Source organism: Microcebus murinus, unplaced genomic scaffold (genome assembly GCF_040939455.1).
Source record: "Microcebus murinus isolate Inina unplaced genomic scaffold, M.murinus_Inina_mat1.0 scaf005_hap2_Mmur4.0, whole genome shotgun sequence".
NCBI lineage: Eukaryota > Metazoa > Chordata > Mammalia > Primates > Cheirogaleidae > Microcebus > Microcebus murinus.
Genome location: NW_027438951.1, coordinates 536,125 through 557,113, shown reverse-complemented (window position 1 = coordinate 557,113; position 20,989 = coordinate 536,125). Strand labels below are relative to the sequence as shown.

Genomic DNA, 20,989 nt, shown 5'->3' with positions numbered 1-20,989 from the left:
AAACTGTTATTCACTGTGCATTAGGCTGCATGCTACATGGACATTACAATAGAAAGTACAGTGTATTAAGTACTATCTTGATATTAATTGTTAGCAAGGCTGACATTAACAGATAAGTAACTGTTCAATTAGATATCAGCCTACTGACAATCTGGGCCTCTACTTCAATGTCATTAACATTGCTCAAAGTCCTCAATTCAAGAACTAAATCTATAAAACTCATAAAAAATATGTCTAAATCTTTGTGATCTTGGATTTGGCAATGGTTTTTAGATATGACATCAAAAGTATAAGCAACCAGGGCCGGGCGCTGTGGCTCACGCCTGTAATCCTAGCTCTTGGGAGGCCGAGGCGGGTGGATTGCTCAAGGTCAGGAGTTCAAAACCAGCCTGAGCAAGAGCGAGACCCCGTCTCTACTATAAATAGAAAGAAATTAATTGGCCAACTGATATATATATAAAAAAAATTAGCCGGGCATGGTGGCGCATGCCTGTAGTCCCAGCTACCCGGGAGGCTGAGGCAGAAGGATCACTCGAGCCCAGGAGTTTGAGGTTGCTGTGAGCTAGGCTGACGCCACGGCACTCACTCTAGCCTGGGCAACAAAGTGAGACTCTGTCTCAAAAAAAAAAAAAAAAAAAAAAAGTATAAGCAACCAAAGAGGAAAAAATAGATAGATTGGACCACACCAAAATGAAAAACTTTGTGCTTCAAAGGATACCATTAGGAATATGAAATAACTACTCACAGAATGGAAAAATATTTGCATATCATAGATCTGATAAAGATATAATATCGAGAATATATAAAGAAATTTTACAACTCAATAGTAAAAGACAAATAATTTTAGAATAGTCAAAGAGGCCGGGCGCGGTGGCTCACGCCTGGAATCCTAGCTCTCTGGGAGGCCGAGGCGGGCCGATTGCTCAAGGTCAGGAGTTTGAAACTAGCCTGAACAAGTGCGAGACCCCGTCTCTACTATAAATAGAAAGAAATTAATTGGCCAACTAATATATATAGAAAAAATTAGCCGGGCATGGTGGCACATGCCTGTAGTCCCAGGTACTCGGGAGGCTGAGGCAGGAGGATTGCTTGAGCCCAGGAGTTTGAGGTTGCTGTGAGCTAGGCTGATGCCACGGCACTCACTCTAGCCTAGGCAACAAAGCGAGACTCTGTCTCAAAAAAAATAGTCAAAGGATTTGAATAGATATTTCTCCAGAGCAGATATACAAATGGTCAATAAGCATGTGAAAATACATTCAACATCAATAGTCATCAGGGAAATGCAAATCCAAATCATGATGAGATACCACTAGGATGGCTATTATAAAAAAGACAGTAACAAGTTTTGATGAGAATGTGAAGAAATTGGAATCCTCATACACTGCCAGTGGGAATGTGAAATGGCGCAGCTGCTTTGAAAAATTTTGGCAGTTCCTCTAAAAGTTAAACATAGAATTACCATGTGACTTTGCTATTCTACTCCTAGGTATATACCTAAGAGAAATAAAAACATATGTCCTCACAAAGACTTATACATGAATGTTAAGAGCAGCGTTATTCATAATAGCCAAAGTAGAAACAATCTAAAAGTCCATCAATACATGAATGGATAAATAAAATGTAGTATATCTATACAATGGAGTATTATTCAGCTATAAAAAGATGCGAGGCACAAAAGGCCATATATCGTATGATTTCATTTATACGAAATGCCCAGAATAGGCAAAACCTTCCTCCAGGGGCTGGAGAGAGGAAAATTGGAATTGACTGTTTAATGAGTATAGAGTTTCTTTTTGGGGTGATGAGAATATTCTAAAATTAGAGGTGATGGTTGTACAAATTTATGGATTTACTAAAAACCACTGAATTGTATACTTTAAAATGGTGGATTTTATGGTATGTGCATTATATGTCAATAGAAAAGGAGAGATTTAGGAAAGCAAGGAAACCCAAAACTCCACACTGAAAATCAGTGAATTTTACCGTATGTAAGTTGTACCTCTAAGGAGTTAAAAAAGGGTAAGGAAATAGTCTGAATGTTATACTATTAAATTCAACAACTCAGATGAAATTCCCCAAAAGAAATTATGTAGAATGAATCTAAAAGAAATAGAAAATTCAAGTAGCCCTTTACCTATTAAAATAGAATTCATAATTAAAATTCTTTATACAAAACAAAACAAAGCAACAACAATAACAAAAACAAAACAAAACAAAATCCAGCCAAAAAACCTCCAGGATAAGATGGTTTCCCTGGTGAATATACTCAAACATTTAAGAAAGAAATGATGCCAATTCTACATAAACTCTTCCATAAAATAGAAGAGTAAACACTTCTTAACTCATTTCATGAAGATAATATTACTTTTAAATGAAAACCAGATAATCACATTACAAGAAAATCATAGATAAATATCCATCACAAACATAAAACAAAACAAAAAAACCTTAACAAAATTGTTTTAGTTGGCTTGGGCTGCGATAACAAAATACCATAGGTGGCTCAAACAACAGAAATTTATTTTCTTACACTTCTGGAGGATGGAAGCCCAAGATCAGAGTGCCAGCATGGTCAGTTTCTAGTGAGGGCTCTCTTCCTGGCTGACAGATGGCTGCCTTCTTACTGTGTGTTCATATGGCTTTTCTTTAGTGCCCATGCACAAAGAGAGATCTTTCTCTCCTCTTCTTATTGTCCATCCTATTGGATTAGGACTCCATATTTATGACCTCATTTAACCTAAATTACCTCCTAAATGCCCTATCTCCAAATACAGTCACATTTGGAGGTTAGGACTTCAACATATGAATTAGGAGGGGGACACAATTTAGTCCATAACAAAAATATTACCAAAATAATATATGACAACCAGGTGGGCTTTTCCACCTGGGAATATAAAGCTTGTTCCTCATGAAAAAAAATCAATGAAGGTAATTCACTATATCAACAGAATAAACAAGGTAAACCATATGATCATTTCAACAGATGCAGAAAAGCTTTGGACAAATCTAGCACCCAATACTGATAAAAAACTCTCAAGACACTTAGAAGGGAAATTCCTCAACATGACAAAGGGCATCTATGAAAATATTACAAGTAACATTATACTTGATGGTGAAATATTGAATACTTTCCCTCTGAAATCAGGAACAAGACAAGGATTTCTGCTATCATTAGTTCTATTCAACATTGTACTAGAAGATCTTGCCAGTGCAGTAAGGCACCAAAAAAAGACAGAAAGAGAAAGCGAAAGAGAGAGAGAGAAAGAAAGAAAAGAAAGAAAAAACATCCAGTTTTAAAAGGAAGAAGCAAACTGTCTTTATTTGCAGAAAACATTATTGTGTATGTAGAGATACTAAAAGTGCAAAAAGCTGCTAGAGCTAAAATGTAAATTTAGCAAGGTTGGAGTAAACAAGGTCAATATACAAAAATCAACTGAATTTCTACATATTAGTAGCAAATGAGTGGAAAAATGAAAGTAAATAAAAATGATAACAATTAACAATAGCATCAAAACTCAAAAATAGGCCGGGCGCGGTGGCTCACGCCTGTAATCCTAGCTCTTGGGAGGCCGAGGCGGGCGGATTGCTCAAGGTCAGGAGTTCAAAACCAGCCTGAGCAAGAGCGAGACCCTGTCTCTACTATAAATAGAAAGAAATTAATTGGCCAACTGATATATATAGAAAAAATTAGCCGGGCATGGTGGCGCATGCCTGTAGTCCCAGCTACTCGGGAGGCTGAGGCAGAAGGATCGCTTGAGCTCAGGAGTTTGAGGTTGCTGTGAGCTAGGCTGATGCCACGGCACTCACTCTACCCTGGGCAACAAAGCGAGACTCTGTCTCAAAAAAAAAAAAAAAAAAAAAAAAAAACTCAAAAATATCTAGGGCTACAGTTAATAAAATGTGTGCAAGAGCTATACTTCAGGCTCTAAAACATCCTAGAGAGAAATTAAAGAAAACCTAAATAAACATGTTATAACCATGTTGTTGTACTGAAAGATTCAATATTGTTTAGATGTCAGTTCTCCTCAAATTGATCAATAGATTCAATTCAATTACAGTCAAAATCCTAGTAGGCTATTTGGTAGGTATTGACTAGTTGACTATACTAGTTGACTATAAAATTAATACAGAAATGTAAAAGCCTAAATATATCAAAAGCAATTTCAATAAAGAACAAAGTTGGAGGTTTTAGACTGGCTGATATTAAGATTTATTATAAAGTTACAGTAATCAAAACTGCAGTACTAGCATAGGCACAGACATATAAATTTATGGAACTAGAGAATCCACAGACAGACTTGTGTAAATACAGTCATTTGATTTTCTACAAAGGTGTGAAGGCAATTCAATAGATTAAGAAAAATCTTTTCATGCCATACAGAAAATTTAACTCAAAATGTGTTATAGACCTAAACATAATGCTAAAATGATAAAAGTTCTAGAAGAAAACATAGTGCAAAAGCTTTCTGAACTTGAGTGGGCAAAAATTTCCTAGGACAGAAAAAAAAAGCATAAATCATAGAAAAAAGTTAAATTGGACTTAATTACAACTGTACATTTCTGCTGTTTGAAAGATGGCATTAAGAAAATGAAAATGCAAGCTACAGAATGGGAGAAAATATTCAAAACAGGTACATCTAAAAAGTATTGTGCCAAGAATATATAAAGAATTCTTGAAACTCAACAAGACAAATCACCCAATTAAAAATGAGCCAAAGATCCGAATAGATACTTCACCAAAGAAGTTATACAAATGGCCAAGTAGCACATGCAAAGATGTCCAACATCTTTAATAATCAGAGAAAGGCAAATTAAAAGTACAGTGAGATACCACCATGCAGTCATTAAAATGAATAAAATTAAATACTGGTAACATCAAATGTTGTCCAGGATATGCTGCAACTGTCACTCTCATGAGTTGTTGGTGGGAGTATAAAATGGTACAGCTGTTCTGGAAATCTGTCTGGCAATTAAGAAATTTATAAGAATAAAGTTAAACATGCACTTACCATATGATCCAGCAATTCCACTCCCAGATATTCCACTATGGTAAATGAACAGATATTCACACAAAAATGTGTAGAAGAATGTTCATAACAGGTTTATTTATATTAGCTCCAAACTGAAAACAATCCAAAAGCCCATGAGCAGGTGAATGGATACACAAATTATGATATATTCCCATAAAGGAGCAGTACTCAGCAATAAAAATGATAGAATTACAGCAACCCGGATGAATTTTCAAATTATGGTGCTGAAGGAAAAACAGGCCACAGAAGAATGTTTGATTCCACTGATATAAAAAACTGGAGAGCAGTTGAAAACAAATCTATAATATACATAAAGCAGCCGGGTCAGGGTAGTGAGACTCATCAAAAAGTTGCAGAAGGGTTGGGCATGATGGCTTATGCCTGTAACCCCAGCACTCTGGGAGGCCGAGGCAGATGGATTGTTTGAGCTCAGGAGTAGCCTGAACAAGAGCGAGACGCCTGTTATATATATATATATATATATATATATACATATATATATATATATATATATATATATATATATATATTAGCCAGGCATGGTGGTGCATGCCTGTAGTCCCAGCTACTTGGGAGGCTGAGGCAGGAGGATTGCTTGAGCCCAGGAGTTTGAGGTTGCTGTAAGTTAGGCTCACGCCACGGCACTGTAGCCCAGGCAACAGAGTGAGACTCTATCTCAAAAAAAAAAAAAAAAAGAAAAAGTAAAGTTGCAGGAGGGTCGATGTAAATGTTCTATATGTTGATTAAGGTGGTGGTTATGCAAGTGTCTGCATTTGTCAAAATGCCTCAAACTGCACATTTAAAATCAATGTGCTAGGCCGGGCGTGGTGGCTCACGCCTGTAATCCTAGCACTCTGGGAGGCAGATGCGGGCGGATTCCTCAAGGTCAGGAGTTCGAAACCAGCCTGAGCAAGAGCGAGACCCCGTCTCTACTATAAATAGAAAGAAATTAATTGGCCAACTAATATATATAGAAAAAATTAGGCAGGCATGGTGGCGCATGCCTGTAGTCCCAGCTACTCGGGAGGCTGAGGCAGGAGGATCGCTTGAGCCCAGGAGACTGAGGTTGCTATGAGCTAGGCTGACACCATGGCACTCACTCTAGCCTGGGCAACAAAGCGAGACTCTGTCTCAAAATTAAAATAAAATAAAATAAAATAAAATCAATATGCTTTATTGTATGTAAATTATACCTGTGGTAGGTAAAATTTGGGCCCTATGACCTTTGTCCCTTGACGTTATGCTCAAGAATATGTTATGTTACTTGACAGAAGAAACATTGCAGATGGAATTAAGGTGGTTAATCAGCTGGCCTTCAGATGGGGAGAATAGTCTGAATTGTCCAGGTATGCCCAATGTAATCACATGAGCCCTTAAAAGAAGGTCAGAGAGATACAGTGGAAATTGAAGTCAGAGAAATTGTAAGCAGGAGAGAGACTTGATGCATTGTTGCCGGCTTGAAGATGGAGGATGGAAAGTGAGAGGGAACTGAATTATGCTAGCATTGCAAATGAGCCTGGAAGTAGATTCTCCCCCAGAGACTCCACTAAGGAGTGCAGCCTGTCAACACCTTGGTTTTGGCCTTGTCTGACCTTAAGCAGAGTACCCAGCTGAGCCCACCTGGACTTCTAACCCACAGAAACTGTGCAATAATAAATGGGTATTGTTGTAAGCTGGTAAGTTTGAGGTAATTTGTTATACAGCAATAGGAAACTAATTAGGATATTCAAAGTTGATCCAAATATTAAAAAATAACTTAATAAGCCAATAAAATGCAGTTAAAAATCATACTCCTAGATTAATTTGGATTAAAGATGAAATCAAAGATGTTACAAACTGTCATGAAAACAATGAAAAGAAAACCCTTCATGATAATGATTTCACAATGTATTAATATATGTATATCAAAACATTATACTGTACACTTTAAATATATACAATTTTCATTTGCCAGTTATACCTCAATAAAACTGGGTGTAAAAAAGAATCACCTGGGCAGCGAATTGTTCTCTGAGGAAACTGCATTTTAATAAGTTTCCTGGGTAATTCCTGTGCACACTGAGGTCTGAAAACTATTGCCTTCATGAGTTCAGATTTAAGGTGACTTTTTAAAAGAAAGTTGGGGTTTGATTAATGAATATGAGATATTGTTTATTTCTTCATATTTCCAAGCTCCACAGATCATAAAACTACTTTTCCTGAAAAGTTATCTGTACGGTAATCCTAGCACTCTGGGAGGCCGAGATAGGAGGACCCTTTGAGCTCAGGAGTTCAAGACCAGCCTGAGCAAGAGCAAGACCTCATCTCTACTAAAAATAGAAAGAAATGATCTGGACAACTAAAACTATATATAGAAAAAAAAATTAGCCAGGTATGGTGGTGCATGTCTGTAGTCCCAGATACTTGGGAGGCTGAGGCAGGAGGATTGCTTGAGCCCAGGAGTTTGAGGTTGCTGTGAGCTAGGCTGATGCCACGGCACTCTAGCCCAGGTAAGAGAGTGAGACTCTGTCTCAAAAAAAAAAGTTATCCTGCGGAAGTCAAATTAAGTTGAGAGGATTAGTCTCTGGAATTTTAATAAAGGTATATGGAGATAGTGTAATTGAAATGCTCACTTTTTGCATAAGAAATCTCACTGTTCATCTTTTCCCACTGGCAAAAATAAAAGACTGAGGTTTTATATATTAATGTATGAACAGTGCATTGCTACATGCCAATTATACAGCACAGTTAATGAATCAATAGCTTGTTTTCTTCTCAGTGAAAATAAAAAGAAAACCCTTTATTCCAAAACCTATGGGATACAGAAAAGGTGTTCTCTGAGAAAGATGTATAGCTTTAAACGTCCTTAAAAACAAAGGATGAAAAAAAAATTACTTTTTCTAAGTATTAGAAAAAATACAGCAAGATAAGCCAAAAGAAACTATGAAGAGATCATTGATAAAAAATAAAACCTAAAAATTAATTAAACATCCAAAAATAACTAGGAAAAATAAATAAACCCAAAAGCTTATTCTGTGAAAAGACCACCACCAACAAAGTCCCTGGCTTGTTCAAGGAAAAAAGATAAATAGCAAAGATATAAGAATTTCAGAATGAGAAAGAGCACATAACTACAGATGATGTGGAGTAAAAGAATCATGAGATAGTGCTATATGCAACACTGTGGCAACACAATTGAAAAAAGAAAGAAAATTATTTGCTATTCTTGGCAATAGAAAAAGATGGAGCACTCATCAATTCTTTTCATAAAACCAATAAAACTTTAATACCAAAACCTAATAATAGTGAAAAATGAAGCTATAGATCAATGTCACATATAAAGGCACACAGGCTCTAAAGAAATATTAGCACATAGAACTCAGCAATAATCAAATTATATAAAGAGTAGATTTCACTCCAAGAATGTAAGGGTATTCAGTGTCAGGAACTCTATTAACATAATCTATTTGTTCATCAACATATTAAAGAAGACAAAGGAGATAATGCTAGATTTTGAAAAGTCATTTATAATAAAAATTTTATGGCAAATGGGAATAGAAGTAACCATCTGAAGTAAAATCATGGAATAGAAGGAATGCTCACTTTTATTGTCTAAGGTTTTCTGATAAATTCAATAAGATAAGAAAATGAAATAACTGGTTATAAATATTGGAAAAGAACTAAAGTCTCTCTCATATGGCTAATGATATGATTTAATACTCATAGAGACTCTAGGGTAAAATTACTAGAATTAATAACATGAATATATGCAAACCAATCGCTTTTCTCTATTCTGGTACTAAGTACTTAGAGATGGAAATGGGAGAAAACTATTTTATTAACAAAAGCAACACTTACAAAATGCATAGGGATAAATATAATAATAAAACCAATTATATTTATTACATTTATACAATTAATATATATAAGTTTAATGAAATTTCAATTAGAATCACAATAGGGCTTGGCTCTTTTTAATTGGAAGAATAAAATGCTTCCAATTAAAGCTATTCCAAGAAACTGATGCAACATAAAGAGAAAAAAAAGGATTGATACATTGAACCAAAAGATAGTTCTTGACAAGACTAATACAATCAAGAAACCTCTTGGAAATATTATTTTTAAAAGAGAGTAAAAAATAAGAGAGAAAAAGAGAACATATGCAACACAAGGAATGAAAAAGCAGATATAACTACAGACACAGAAGAGTTTAACAAGAGGCTATTATGTAAGTTGATATCAATACACTATCAAATGCAGGGATATAGATTGCTTTGTATGAAAATATATAACCAAAACTGACTGAAGAAGAGGCAGAAAAATGTGAATAAACTGATGACCACAGATAATATTAAAATGGTTATTTAATAATCTACTCACCCCAAATGTACCAGAACTCGCAAAAGATGAAAATCTTCTGAACTAATGGCTAATTTTACCCTTATACTAAAAGTAGGCAAAGCTATCAAAAACGCACCACAGGTATACACAAGAGAACTAGAGACTAAACTTGTTTTTAATATTGACTGGATCTCATTATCCTGATACTTTCTATAGAAGCTTGGGTGGGCAGAGGGAAGTTTTGTTTTCTCTCTTATGCCCCTTGTCCCTTCATCCTCCCTGTACCTTACTCTCTAGATTCCAGAGTGGCAGCATGTGACAAAGAGAAGCAATGGACAAAACAGAACAAAAAATTGACTAATAGGTCAGATATATGAGAAGACTTGGCAATTAGCATTTGTATTAATAGCTCAAATGTATGTATGCCTTACCTGGAAATGTTTCTTCTGGGTTCAACTAGCATCACAGCCATATAACCTGATCTACCTTCCTCCAACCAGAGTCACATCCCCACAATCTTGGCCCATCGTCAGATCCTATAGAACATGCCTTTACCTTGTGTCCATGTGCAGCTCACCAAGCAGGTCATGATTCATATAGTCCCAGGACAGTTCCACTGCACCCAGGTAGTATCTTCTGGTGGCACTAAAGCTGAATCGCAATAGGCACAGAAAGAAGTAGGTGGAGAACTCTATTTTCATGACTCTTATTGTTAGAAAAATGTTCAACTAGAGAAATGAAAGATTAATTCTTCTCTAAAATATCTTTGGCTCCCAGGAGAAAAAGGTGTACTTTCTATGATTTAATAAAAGTCCCAATTATTTTGGAGAGCATTTTAGAGAACTTTACTGCTGAATGTGACAGCAACATTAGCACTAAAGCAGTAACTGACAGGATTGCTTCCTTTTTGGCAGCGGGAGGCAGCCACAGGAAGAACTAAAGTAGGGAAATGGAGGCCGAGCTAATGCTTAACCCATTCACCTCTGAGAGCAGTAGGGGCATGAGACATCTACTTTAATCAGAACCTTTTAGGAAGAGGATGGAGAGACCAAGGTGAAGAGAAGCTTTAATTTGTACTGATATTCCTAACCTATTCCAACCCTCTTCCTTAGTGGTAGTGGCCAGAGAAGTTCCGGATGCTGTTGAAGATTTTGGAATTCACTTGCACAAGCAGAGTAACTAGTATCCTATTAGTCTCTCTCCTTCTACCCTTGCTCCTCACATAGCTGCCACAGAGTGACTTTTTTAAAACTATAAAGTGAGTCATGTTACTCCTCTTCTCAGAATCCTCCAATGGTTTCTAACCTCCCTCACAGTAAAATGATGTCTTTACCATGGCCTAGAGCAGGGATCCTCAAACTTTTTAAACAGGGGGCCAGTACGCTGTCCCTCAGACCCTTGGAGGGCCGTTGGACAGTGCGGCGCACGTCCCACACATGCGCACTGTGGGCCTGGGACGAATTGGCTGCTAAGAAGGACAGACAGCGGTGGCAAAAACACCCAAATGTCCTCCGCGGGCTGCATGTGGCCCACGGGCTGTAGTTTGAGGACACCTGGCCTAGAGCATCCCACATGGTCTGCATACCCCTTCCCCTGATCTCTGTGGTTCACTCTGGCTACGCTGGCTTTCTTGTTTTTCCTTAAAACATCAAGCACACTCATGACCCTAGACCCCAATATTCGCTATTTACTCTACCTGAAACACCTTTCCTCCAGGTCTCCACACAGTTCCACTCCCACAACTTGTTTGTATCTTGGCTCAAATCTTGCCTGCTCAATTAGTTTCCAATATGGAAACATTTACATTGTAAGTGCTTTACCCCCATTGGCACTACTGATATCCCTCTTGGCTTCCCTTTTCTTGATAGTACTCATAACCACCTGGCATTTATTTATTTGTTTTGTGGTGCATTTTAAGGTTGTTTACATTTGGGTCCAGGTACAGGATGTATGTCTTTACATCAAAATGTAGCCATGCTGAGCTCACACAGAGGCCCTACTGACATTAATGTATATAAGGGGGAGTGAAGGTCCCCCCCAACCCAAGGGCCTCAAAGTGTAGGAGCTAATGAGAAGAAAAGTGACCACGGTTGCTATAAGAAATGTTATCACTGAGTCCAGTTCTGCACAAATAAGAATGTGTTAGGGAGCAATTGGTGAATTGTTGTCCATCTTGTAAACAAACAGGAAGAATTCCTTTTGATAAACATTTGCTAAGACCTCATCTCTGAAGGCACCAGGATGCAGAGATAATAGCTGCTACTTACTATATGCCAGGAACTGTTCTGAGTTCTAATACAGTTGGTATTGTTGTTCATTTTATGGGCAATGAAACTGAACACGAAGAGGTTGGGCAACTTGCCCATCATTATGCAGTTTGTAAGTGGTAGCATTCAAAGCCATGTAAATCTGGCTGTAAATCCAGAAGCCATGTAAATCCAGAAGTAATGCTTCTAACCACTATACTTCTATGCTTTAGAAATGAATAAAACCCAGTTTCTGCCCCCTGAGAGTCACAATCCAATGTGGGGAGAAAGAAAAGTATACAGTTACAGCACAGGATGATAAATTCTCTGCTAGGTGCTTCACACACTATGACAACACTGAAAAGTGGGTACAGATAAAGCAACTGAAGTGAAGAGACATTAAATGGCTTTCCTAGGGCCAGACAACTACCCATTTCTTCTAGACAGACATTGTCCTAGCCACTGGATGCATAGCAGTGAAAAATAAAAAGAACTGGAAGGACAATAAGCAATAATTATAACATATGAGTAAGTTATACAGTATGTTAGGAGGTAAAAATAAATGCTGTACACAAAAAGAAAAGTAGGCAGGGTAAGGGGGAGTGTGTATCAGGTTGCAATTTTTAAAGTGGTTGGTTATGGAAAGTTTCACTGAGGTTACATTTCAGCAAAGGGACTTTGGCTTCTACAAAGGGCAATAGGGAGCCATAATAGGGCCCTGAGTAGAGGAGGGACTTAACTTTGAAATTAACTTTGAAACTGATCTTTCTGACTACAGTAGAGAGAACAAACCTTATGACGACAAGGGTAGAAGCAGGGTGACTGGTTAACTGCCAGGGTTAGGGGTGAGAAATGTTATTGGCTTGGGCTATGAGGATAGTACTGGACAGGCTGAAAAATAACTGGATGCATTATGAAGGTAGAGTTTATGAGAACTGTAGATGAATTTTGGATCTGTGGACTTTGAGAAGGGGAAGTTCGGAATCACGCCAAGGCTTTCTTAAAAGTGAAGATGCCATTGACTGGGAAGGGGGTGGTTGGGGCGGAGCGATGTATCCGTAGATCTTCCCAGGTTAAAGAGTTCCATAGGCGCGGCGAGCATGGAAGTTCACTTCCTTCCGAGCGCTTCTCTTATTTATGGTGATTGCAGTGTTTTTTAATATATGTCTTTCTCCACTAAAAGAGAGTTGGGCACATCGCAGGAGCTCATAAATATCTGCTCAATGTTTACATTAACACACTTGGTAAAAAAACAAACAGAAAAAACCATACATGGCGAGTCTGCCTTCTTTATTTTCAGTGAAGTCAAGGGTAAAATATTCGTAATGAGGGGAAGACGGAGTCACGGTCGCGTCAGGGGAACTCGCTTCTGAGACAGCTTGCGGGGCAACCCCATCCCGAAGAGGCTTTCTGCGCACGCGCGTCTCGGTGTGTCTATTGGGCGGGGCTACGGGCCTGTGACACCACCCTCTGAGTCTTGTGACGCAGCTGTTTGTGGGAATAAGAAGCTGCCGCCACGGCCCCAGCCCGTCCTCTTCCGCTGCCGCCGTGGGGATGGAAACATCTGCCCCACGTGCCGGAAGCCAGCTGGTGGCGACGACAGCGCGCCACTCCACGTCCTACAACGCCGGTCTTCTGCGAGTGCCCTCGCGAGACGAGCTCGCCGAAATGGCCACCTCCGGTCAAGGTAAGGACAGGCGGGTGCGCGCGCGGGGTCGCTGCGGCTGGCACAGCCAGGAGTCGCCTTCCTGGGCTCAGGAAGGGGAAGGGCTCCGCGGCTGCCTGTCTCAGCCGAACTCCTCTGGGGAGCCAGAGAGGCGCAGGGGCGGGGAGGGATCCCAGGACTCGCCACAGGCCCAGCTGCTCCCAAGGTCGTGCGCCAGCTGGGGCCGAACCGTCTCCGGGTGTCCTCTCCAGTCTAGCTCATGCAGCCTTCAGGCGCCGCCCCTAACAGCTAAATCTGGAGACATTCCGTCACTGTTTTCAGAAGCGGTCTGACTCCTTGAGACTAGCTTCTTTGACCCTTTGGACGCTCATCTCAAATGCCTCACAGGCGTCATTATGTGTGCAACTGCGTTATTGATGGTTTTGAAAAACTAGCACACGTGAGGATACTAGCACACGTGAGAGTACTTTGAAATAGTCTTTAGTCGGCAGGGTCAAAGGAAGATTCCTTATAATTCGCAGTGGAGTACATCTTTGAATTATGCTTCATGCCCTATTTTGAATGCTTAAACTGTATTTAATTCAGTGCTGGCTCACAGGAACTGACTGCTAGGCAGAGCCATCATTGAAAATTCAATTATATAAACTTAAAATTAAATAAATTATATTAAAAATAAAGACAGGAAAATACTCAAAACTCATCACTTCTTTAATACTGTGTTTTATTGTTCTCTATACTAACTTTTTAAAAATTTCGGCATATTATGGGGGTACAGATTTTGAAGTTTCAATAAATGCCCTCCCCCCCCAAGTCTGAGTTTCCAGCATGACCATCCCCCAGATGGTGCACATCTCACTCATTTCTATACTAACTTTTGAGGTTGTTTATATCTATCGTGTCTGCGAAGGAGATACCACACAGTATGGTGGGCTACTGTGCATCTCTTCCCAATTCTGGGTTCAGTGATGGATGTAACAATTCAATGATGTCATGCTCATGGTGAACGAATACACCATGGAAGTTGGTATATACTACAGATCAGCTCTTGCCCAAATCTGGTTGTTAAACATTTACCAGCACACCACTGAATTTAGATGACTCTAAGGAGTTGGAATGTGCAATGTGACAGTTACGTATTTTCCCTCAGAGCACACTGTTTTCATTGATTTAAAATGTATGTAGGTTGATCAGGTAGTTGCACCTAGGAAATTGATAAATTTTGAGGGTACCATGAATTTCAATCCTTATCATAGTGATGATCACATAATGTGATCATTGATTTCCCGGGCCCATAAACGTAGCTAGTGACTTACTTTTGTCTATCATAGTGCTTAGCAGTGTTTGATGAATGAAGTTGGGTGAACCAGGTGTCTCTGATTTAATTATCCTTTTGTCAGGAACCACCTATTGAGCTAAGGAGCTTGGTCAGATTACATTAAAACAAAACTCATTCTTATTTTCAGTGATATTCTTCAACCCAGGGAGAGAGTTTCTTCTTTGACATAGTAATGTTTTGTTGTTACATTAGAAAATATTAAACTGCTTGTGAGGCCATAGAGGACCCAGTTCCTCAAACATCCATATTTTGGTTCTGCTAAATTGGGATCTATGATCTATCTTGAATAAATCCTTGAATTATATTTTGTATATGGTATAAAGTAGAGGTTGAAAGTTTTTTCTTTAATATGAGTATCTAGTAGTTATAACACCATTTCTTGAAAAGACTTTCTTTTCCCCCATTGAATTACCTTGATGCCATGTTATTAACAATCAAATGACTATATGTGTGTTTCTATTTCTGGCCTCCGTATCTTCTTCTATTGTTATATTTGTGTATCCTTAGGTCATTTCAGCACTGTGTTGAATGCCACAGCTTTATATTTTTTTTTTTTTTTGAGACAGAGTCTCACTTTGTTGCCCAGGGTAGAGTGAGTACCGTGATGTCAGCCTAGCTCACAGCAACCTCAAACTCCTGGGCTCAAGCAATCCTCCTGCCTCAGCCTCCCGAGTAGCTGGGACTACAGGCATGCGCCACCATGCCTGGCTAATTTTTTCTATACATATGTTGGCCAATTAATTTCTTTCTATTTATAGTGGAGACGGGGGTCTCGCTCTTGCTCAGGGTGGTTTCGAGCCCCTGACCTTGAGCAATCCGCCCACCTCAGCCTCCCAGAGTGCTGGGATTGCAGGTGCAAGCCGTGGCACTCGGCCAGTAAATTTTGAAATTAGGTAGCTGTATATATGTCTTGAAATTCCTTGAACTTTCCTCTTCCTCCGACCCCCGCCAAGATTATTGTGGCTGCTTGTGGCACTTCCTTTTTTTTCGTAAATGATTGCAGCAATAACTCCAATGCCACATGGTCTTTTTTCAGTGTGACTTTGGTATTCTTTTCTCCAAGAGCTGGGGTCTATATTCCCTCTTTATGAATCTGGCTCGAACCTTGTGACTGCTCCTACAGAATGTGGTGCAAGTAACACTACATTTCCTCTCTCCCTTTCTTGTGACAGTCACCTCCTGAACTCAGCTACCATGCTGTAAGGAAGCCTAGTCTAACCCACATAGAAGAAGCCTATGTCTTCAGATGATTCCAGACCCTGTCCTGTAAGTGTTCCAGCTAAAGCCTCAGACATTGTGGAACAGAGAGATAAGCCCTAATTGTGTGACCAAATTCCTGATCCACAGAATCTGAGAGCATAATAAGTGATTGTTTTACTCCATGAAGTTTTGGAGTAATTTGTTGTACAGCCATAGTAACTGGAATACTACTCTAGATTGTACTTTCACATAAATTTTAGAACCAGCTTGTCAATTACATAAAAACTTATTTTTTGATTGGGATTGTATTGTATCCATGTATCAATATGGAGAGAATGAACATCTTAAAAATACTGACTCTTGCAAAACAAACATAGACACATTATATTTCTCCATTTAGGTAGTCTTCAGTTTCTCTCTACAGTGTTTTATAGTTTACAATGTTGAGGTCTTGTGCATCTTTCATTAAATTTATTCCAATATAATTTTTTGCAATTAAAATTGTTTTCAAATTCATCATTACTAATACATAGAAATTCAACTGACTCTTATATTGGTCTTGTATCCTGTGACCTTGCTAATTCAGTTATTCTAGTCGCTTTTTGTAGATTGCTTTGGGTTTTCTATACACACAGTTATGTTATTTGCCAATAAAAGTAGTTTTATTACTGTACCTCGTTTCTCATCTCTTTGCCCTTTATTTCTTCTTTCTTGCGCTGGCTAAGACCTCCAGTACAGTGGTGAATGGAAGTATTAAATAGATTTTATGGAAACTGTTCCATAGTTCACCCTTAAGTATGATATTAACTATACAGTTTTCATACATTAAGATAAATGTCAGCAATTTACCATTCAAAGCTATTTATGGTAAAAAGGACCCCAAATGATCAACTTCATCTGACATGGAGTTTCTATGATCCTTTCTCACACAATGTTCAGCAAACAATAAAAAATTACTACTTCCCATGCAAAGAGTAGTAGTAATCAGACTAATGAAGTTCCTGTCTATTTCTATTTCTTAATTTTCATGCTGATATTTTTCTTTGATTATTTAGAAGTGTATTGTTTAATTTCTATATATCTTAAATCTCACAGGATATTATTATTTTGCACAGTAAAGGTTTATCTACCTATTTACGTATTCCTTTCTGCATTTACAAACTTCCTTCTGGCATTATTTTCTGTCTGCCTGAATAACTTTAGTCTTCCTCTTTGAATGTTACTTCTGTTTCATTCTTTCCAATCTGGAGTTTTGGATTACAGGGATTACAGGCATGAGCCACTGCGCCTGGCCTAAACATTACCTCTTTATTATCACTGGAGATCCACATAGTACCACGAATTTGTTTGTGGGCTACTGAATAGTATTGAGTTACTCCTGAAGAGAAGAGGCAAATGAAAAAAATGTTTCATTTGGGATGCATCATTAAGCGTTACTGGCAGTTTTTCATAGGTCCTTTTGGTTATTTTTAAATTTGAGAGGAAAAACTAGAGGACTAATTCTAGATTTTTTTAGGTTTTTCCCCTTGTAACACAGACACTAGTATTTGTTGATTTTAGTCTGATTTTCCAAATTTGCAACCCAATTTCAGAGTTAATTTACTATTTAAAAAGAATATTTGAAGGTTTTATATTACATCTACCTCTGTTTCTTTAAAAATCTCTTAATCTGATTGACAAGGACTCACAGGGAAAGGACACTAATAAACTCAATAAGAAATGAAAAAGGAGAGATCACAACAGACACCACAGAAATACAAAACATTATATTTGACTATTATAAAAAACTATATCCCCAAAAACTATAGAACGAAGACGAAATGGACAAATTCTTGGATACATACAACCTCCTTAAGTTCACCCAGGAGATAACAGAATTCCTGAACAGACCAATCTCAAGCTGAGAAATTGGAGCAGTAATTAAAAACCTCCCTAAATGGAAAAGTCCTGGGCCAGATGGCTACACTTCAGAGTTCTGCCAAACATACAAAGATAAACTCATACCTATACTACAGAAACTATTCCACACCATTGACAAGGATGGTATCCTTCCTAACTCATTCTACGAAGCTAATATCACCTTGATACCAAAGCCAGGAAAGGACGCAGCAAAAAAAGAAAATTACAGACCAATATCCCTCATGAATACAGATGCAAAAATACTAAATAAAATTTTAGCAAATAAAATTCAGCAACACATCAAAAAAATAATTCACCATGACCAGGTGGGCTTTATTCCAGAGATGCAAGGATGGTTCAACATATGCAAGTCTATAATGCAATTCACTTCATAAATAAAATCAAGAACAAAGACCATATGATTCTGTCAATAGATGCAGAAAAAGCATTTGACAAAGTCCAACACACCTTTATGATAAAAACTCTTAAACAAAATAGGCATAGATGGTTCATACCTTAAATTTATCAAATCCATCTATGACAAACCCACTGCTAATATCATTCTAAATGGGGAAAAATTGAAATCTTTCCCTCATTGATCCGGAACTAGACAAGGATGCCCACTATTTCCTGTCTTATTCAACATAGTGCTTGAAGTCCTAGCGATAGCAGTGAGGCAAGCGAGGGGTATTAAGGGCATTCAGGTGGGGGCAGATGAAATCAAACTCTCGCTCTTCACTGATGATATGATATTATACCTAGAAAACCCCATGGACTCTTCCAAGAGACTCCTAGACTTGATAACCGAATTTGGTAAAGTTTCAGGTTATAAAATCAATATACACAAGTCAGAAACATTCATATATGCCAAGAACCATCAAGCAGAAACTCAAATCAAAAACGCAATACCCTTTACTATAGCCCCAAAGAAAATTAAATATCTAGGAGTATACCTAACGAAAGATACAAAAGATTTATAAAGGAGAGCTATGAAACACTAAAAAAAGAAAATGCAGAAGATTTAAACAGATGGAAAAATCTACCTTGTTCATGGATTGGTAGAATCAATATAGTTAAAATGTCAATATTACCTAAAGTGATCTATAGAATCAGTGCAATTCCCATAAAAATTCCATCAGCATTCTTTACAGATCTAGAAAAAATAATTCTTCACTTTATGGAATCAGAAAAAAACCTTGTATAGCCAAAGCAATCTTAAATAAAAAGAACAAACTGGGAGGCATCAGTCTTCCTGACTTTAAGCTATACTATAAAGCAATAATACTTAAATCTGCCTGTTACTGGCACAAGAACAGAAGCATGGATATCTGGAATACATCTGAGATACCTGAGATCAAACCATCAGTATATGGTAACCTAATCTTTGATAAAGCTGACAATATACAATAGGGAAAAGAATCTCTCTTCAATAAATGGTCCTGGGAAAACTGGTTAGCTACATGCAGAAGAGTGAATCAAGATCCCTACCTCTCACCTCTCACAAAAATTCACTCAAGATGGATAACAGACTTAAATCTAAGGCATGAAACCTTAAGTATCCTAGAAGAAGATGTTGGGAAACCCTATCAGACATTGGTCTAGGCAAAGAATTTTTGAGGAAGACCCCCAAGGCAATCACTGCAGCATTAAAAGTAAACAAATGGGATCTGGTCAAATTAAAAAGTTTCTGTACAGCCAAGGAAACCATCAATAGAGCAAATAGACAACCCACAGAGTGGGAGAAAATATTTGCTCTCTACACCTCTGATAAAGGTCTAATAACAAGAATCTATCTAGAACTTAAAAGAATTAACAAGGAAACATCAAACAATCCCATCAAGAAATGGGCAACAGTAATGAATAGAAACTTCTCCAAAGACAGAATAACAGCCTGCAAACATATAAAAAAATGCTCAACATCTCTAATCATGAGAGTAATGCAAATCAAAACCACAATGAAATACCACCTAACCCCAGTGAGAATAGACTGTATCAAGAAATCCCAAAACAACAAATGCTGGCGAGGATGTGGAGAGACAGGAACACTCTTACAGTGCTGGTGGGACTTCAAATTAGTGCAACCTTTGTGGAAAAGAATTTGGAGATACCTCAAACAGCTAGAAATAGAAATACCATTCGACCCAGCAATAGCATTGTTGGGCATCTACCCAAAAGAGCATTCTATTATAAAGACATCTGCATCCGAATGTTTATGGCAGTACAATTCACTATTGCACGGTCATGGTAACAACCCAAGTGCCCGTCAATTCATGAGTGGATAATTAAAATGTGGTATATGTTCACAATGGAATATTACTCAATTCTAAGAAACAATAGTGAGGTAGCACCGTTTATGCTATCCTGGATTAAGCTTAAGCCTGTTATCCAAAGTGAGGTGACACAAGATATGGAAAATGGGCTCCACATCTACTCGCCATCAAATTGGTACTGTCTGATTAAAACTATAGTTCTGAAATGGTGGTAATGTTTACCAGGGATTCGAAGTGGGGAAAGACCCACATTTTAGGGATGTGGCGAGCATTTTGTAGGGGAAAGGCATACCTCTAACCCTTCTTAGGGAAAGGCAAAGATACACAATGTAAGCAAAATGTCAAAAAAATAGACAAACAAAAAAACCTTTTATCGGGTGGTAGGTAGGTGGGAGGGGGGAGGAGGAGCAGGGTGTATACTTCTATAATGTGTGCGGTATGCACCACATAGGGGATTGGACATGCTTGAATCTCTGGCACGTTGTGGGGGAGGGAGGGGTGGCAGGGGCAATATATGTAACCCTAACAATATTTGTACCCCCATAATATGATGAAATAAAAGGGAAAAAATCTCTTAATCTAGTTAGGAATGGTAGTGATTTATTACAGAAGTAAATATTTTCTTATTTTGTATCTTAATTCTTGTAGGAAACTTTGAGAGAAATTTTGAGTCACTGGACCTTGCAGAATTTGCTAAAAAACAGCCATGGTGGCGTAAGCTGTTTGGGCAGGAATCTGGGCCTTCGGCTGAAAAGTACAGTGTGGCGACCCAGCTGTTAATTGGAGGCGTCACTGGATGGTAAGTGTTGTGAAAGATGTCCAGTGTCTTTTGTGCACGGTTTAGTATTACAGTTATAGGTACCATCTTCTTTAACCAATGAAGAAAACACATTGACTTTTGGTGAAATTCGTTATTTAATATGTAACATTTATCAAAATATGTTGAAATATATTCAGTGATAACACATAGTGAGTATATACTACGTGCCAGGCATTGCTTTAAGTATTTATATAGATATATC

The 20,989-nt window shown here is 38.1% G+C and overlaps 2 protein-coding genes across 3 annotated transcripts in view; one reads left to right on the top strand and one right to left on the bottom strand.

The window, feature by feature from the left end:
• Positions 1–10,200, bottom strand: part of F8 (coagulation factor VIII) — a 249,234-nt gene extending 239,034 nt beyond the window's left edge. The window contains exon 1 of the mRNA XM_075999764.1: positions 9,906–10,200. Coding sequence (XP_075855879.1) covers positions 9,906–10,051 — 146 coding nt within the window. The 5' untranslated portion in view covers positions 10,052–10,200. The remainder of the gene's footprint in view (positions 1–9,905) is intronic.
• Positions 10,201–13,050: 2,850 nt separating this feature from the next.
• The window catches only part of FUNDC2 (FUN14 domain containing 2), a 41,741-nt gene continuing 33,802 nt past the window's right edge, over positions 13,051–20,989 (top strand). For both annotated transcript variants that reach the window (XR_012916384.1, XM_012752569.2), the window contains exons 1-2: positions 13,051–13,283; positions 20,616–20,766. Coding sequence is in view for 1 of the 2 variants with exons in the window: in XM_012752569.2 (XP_012608023.1) it covers positions 13,151–13,283; positions 20,616–20,766 (284 nt within the window). In the remaining variant the exon portion in view is untranslated. The remainder of the gene's footprint in view (positions 13,284–20,615; positions 20,767–20,989) is intronic.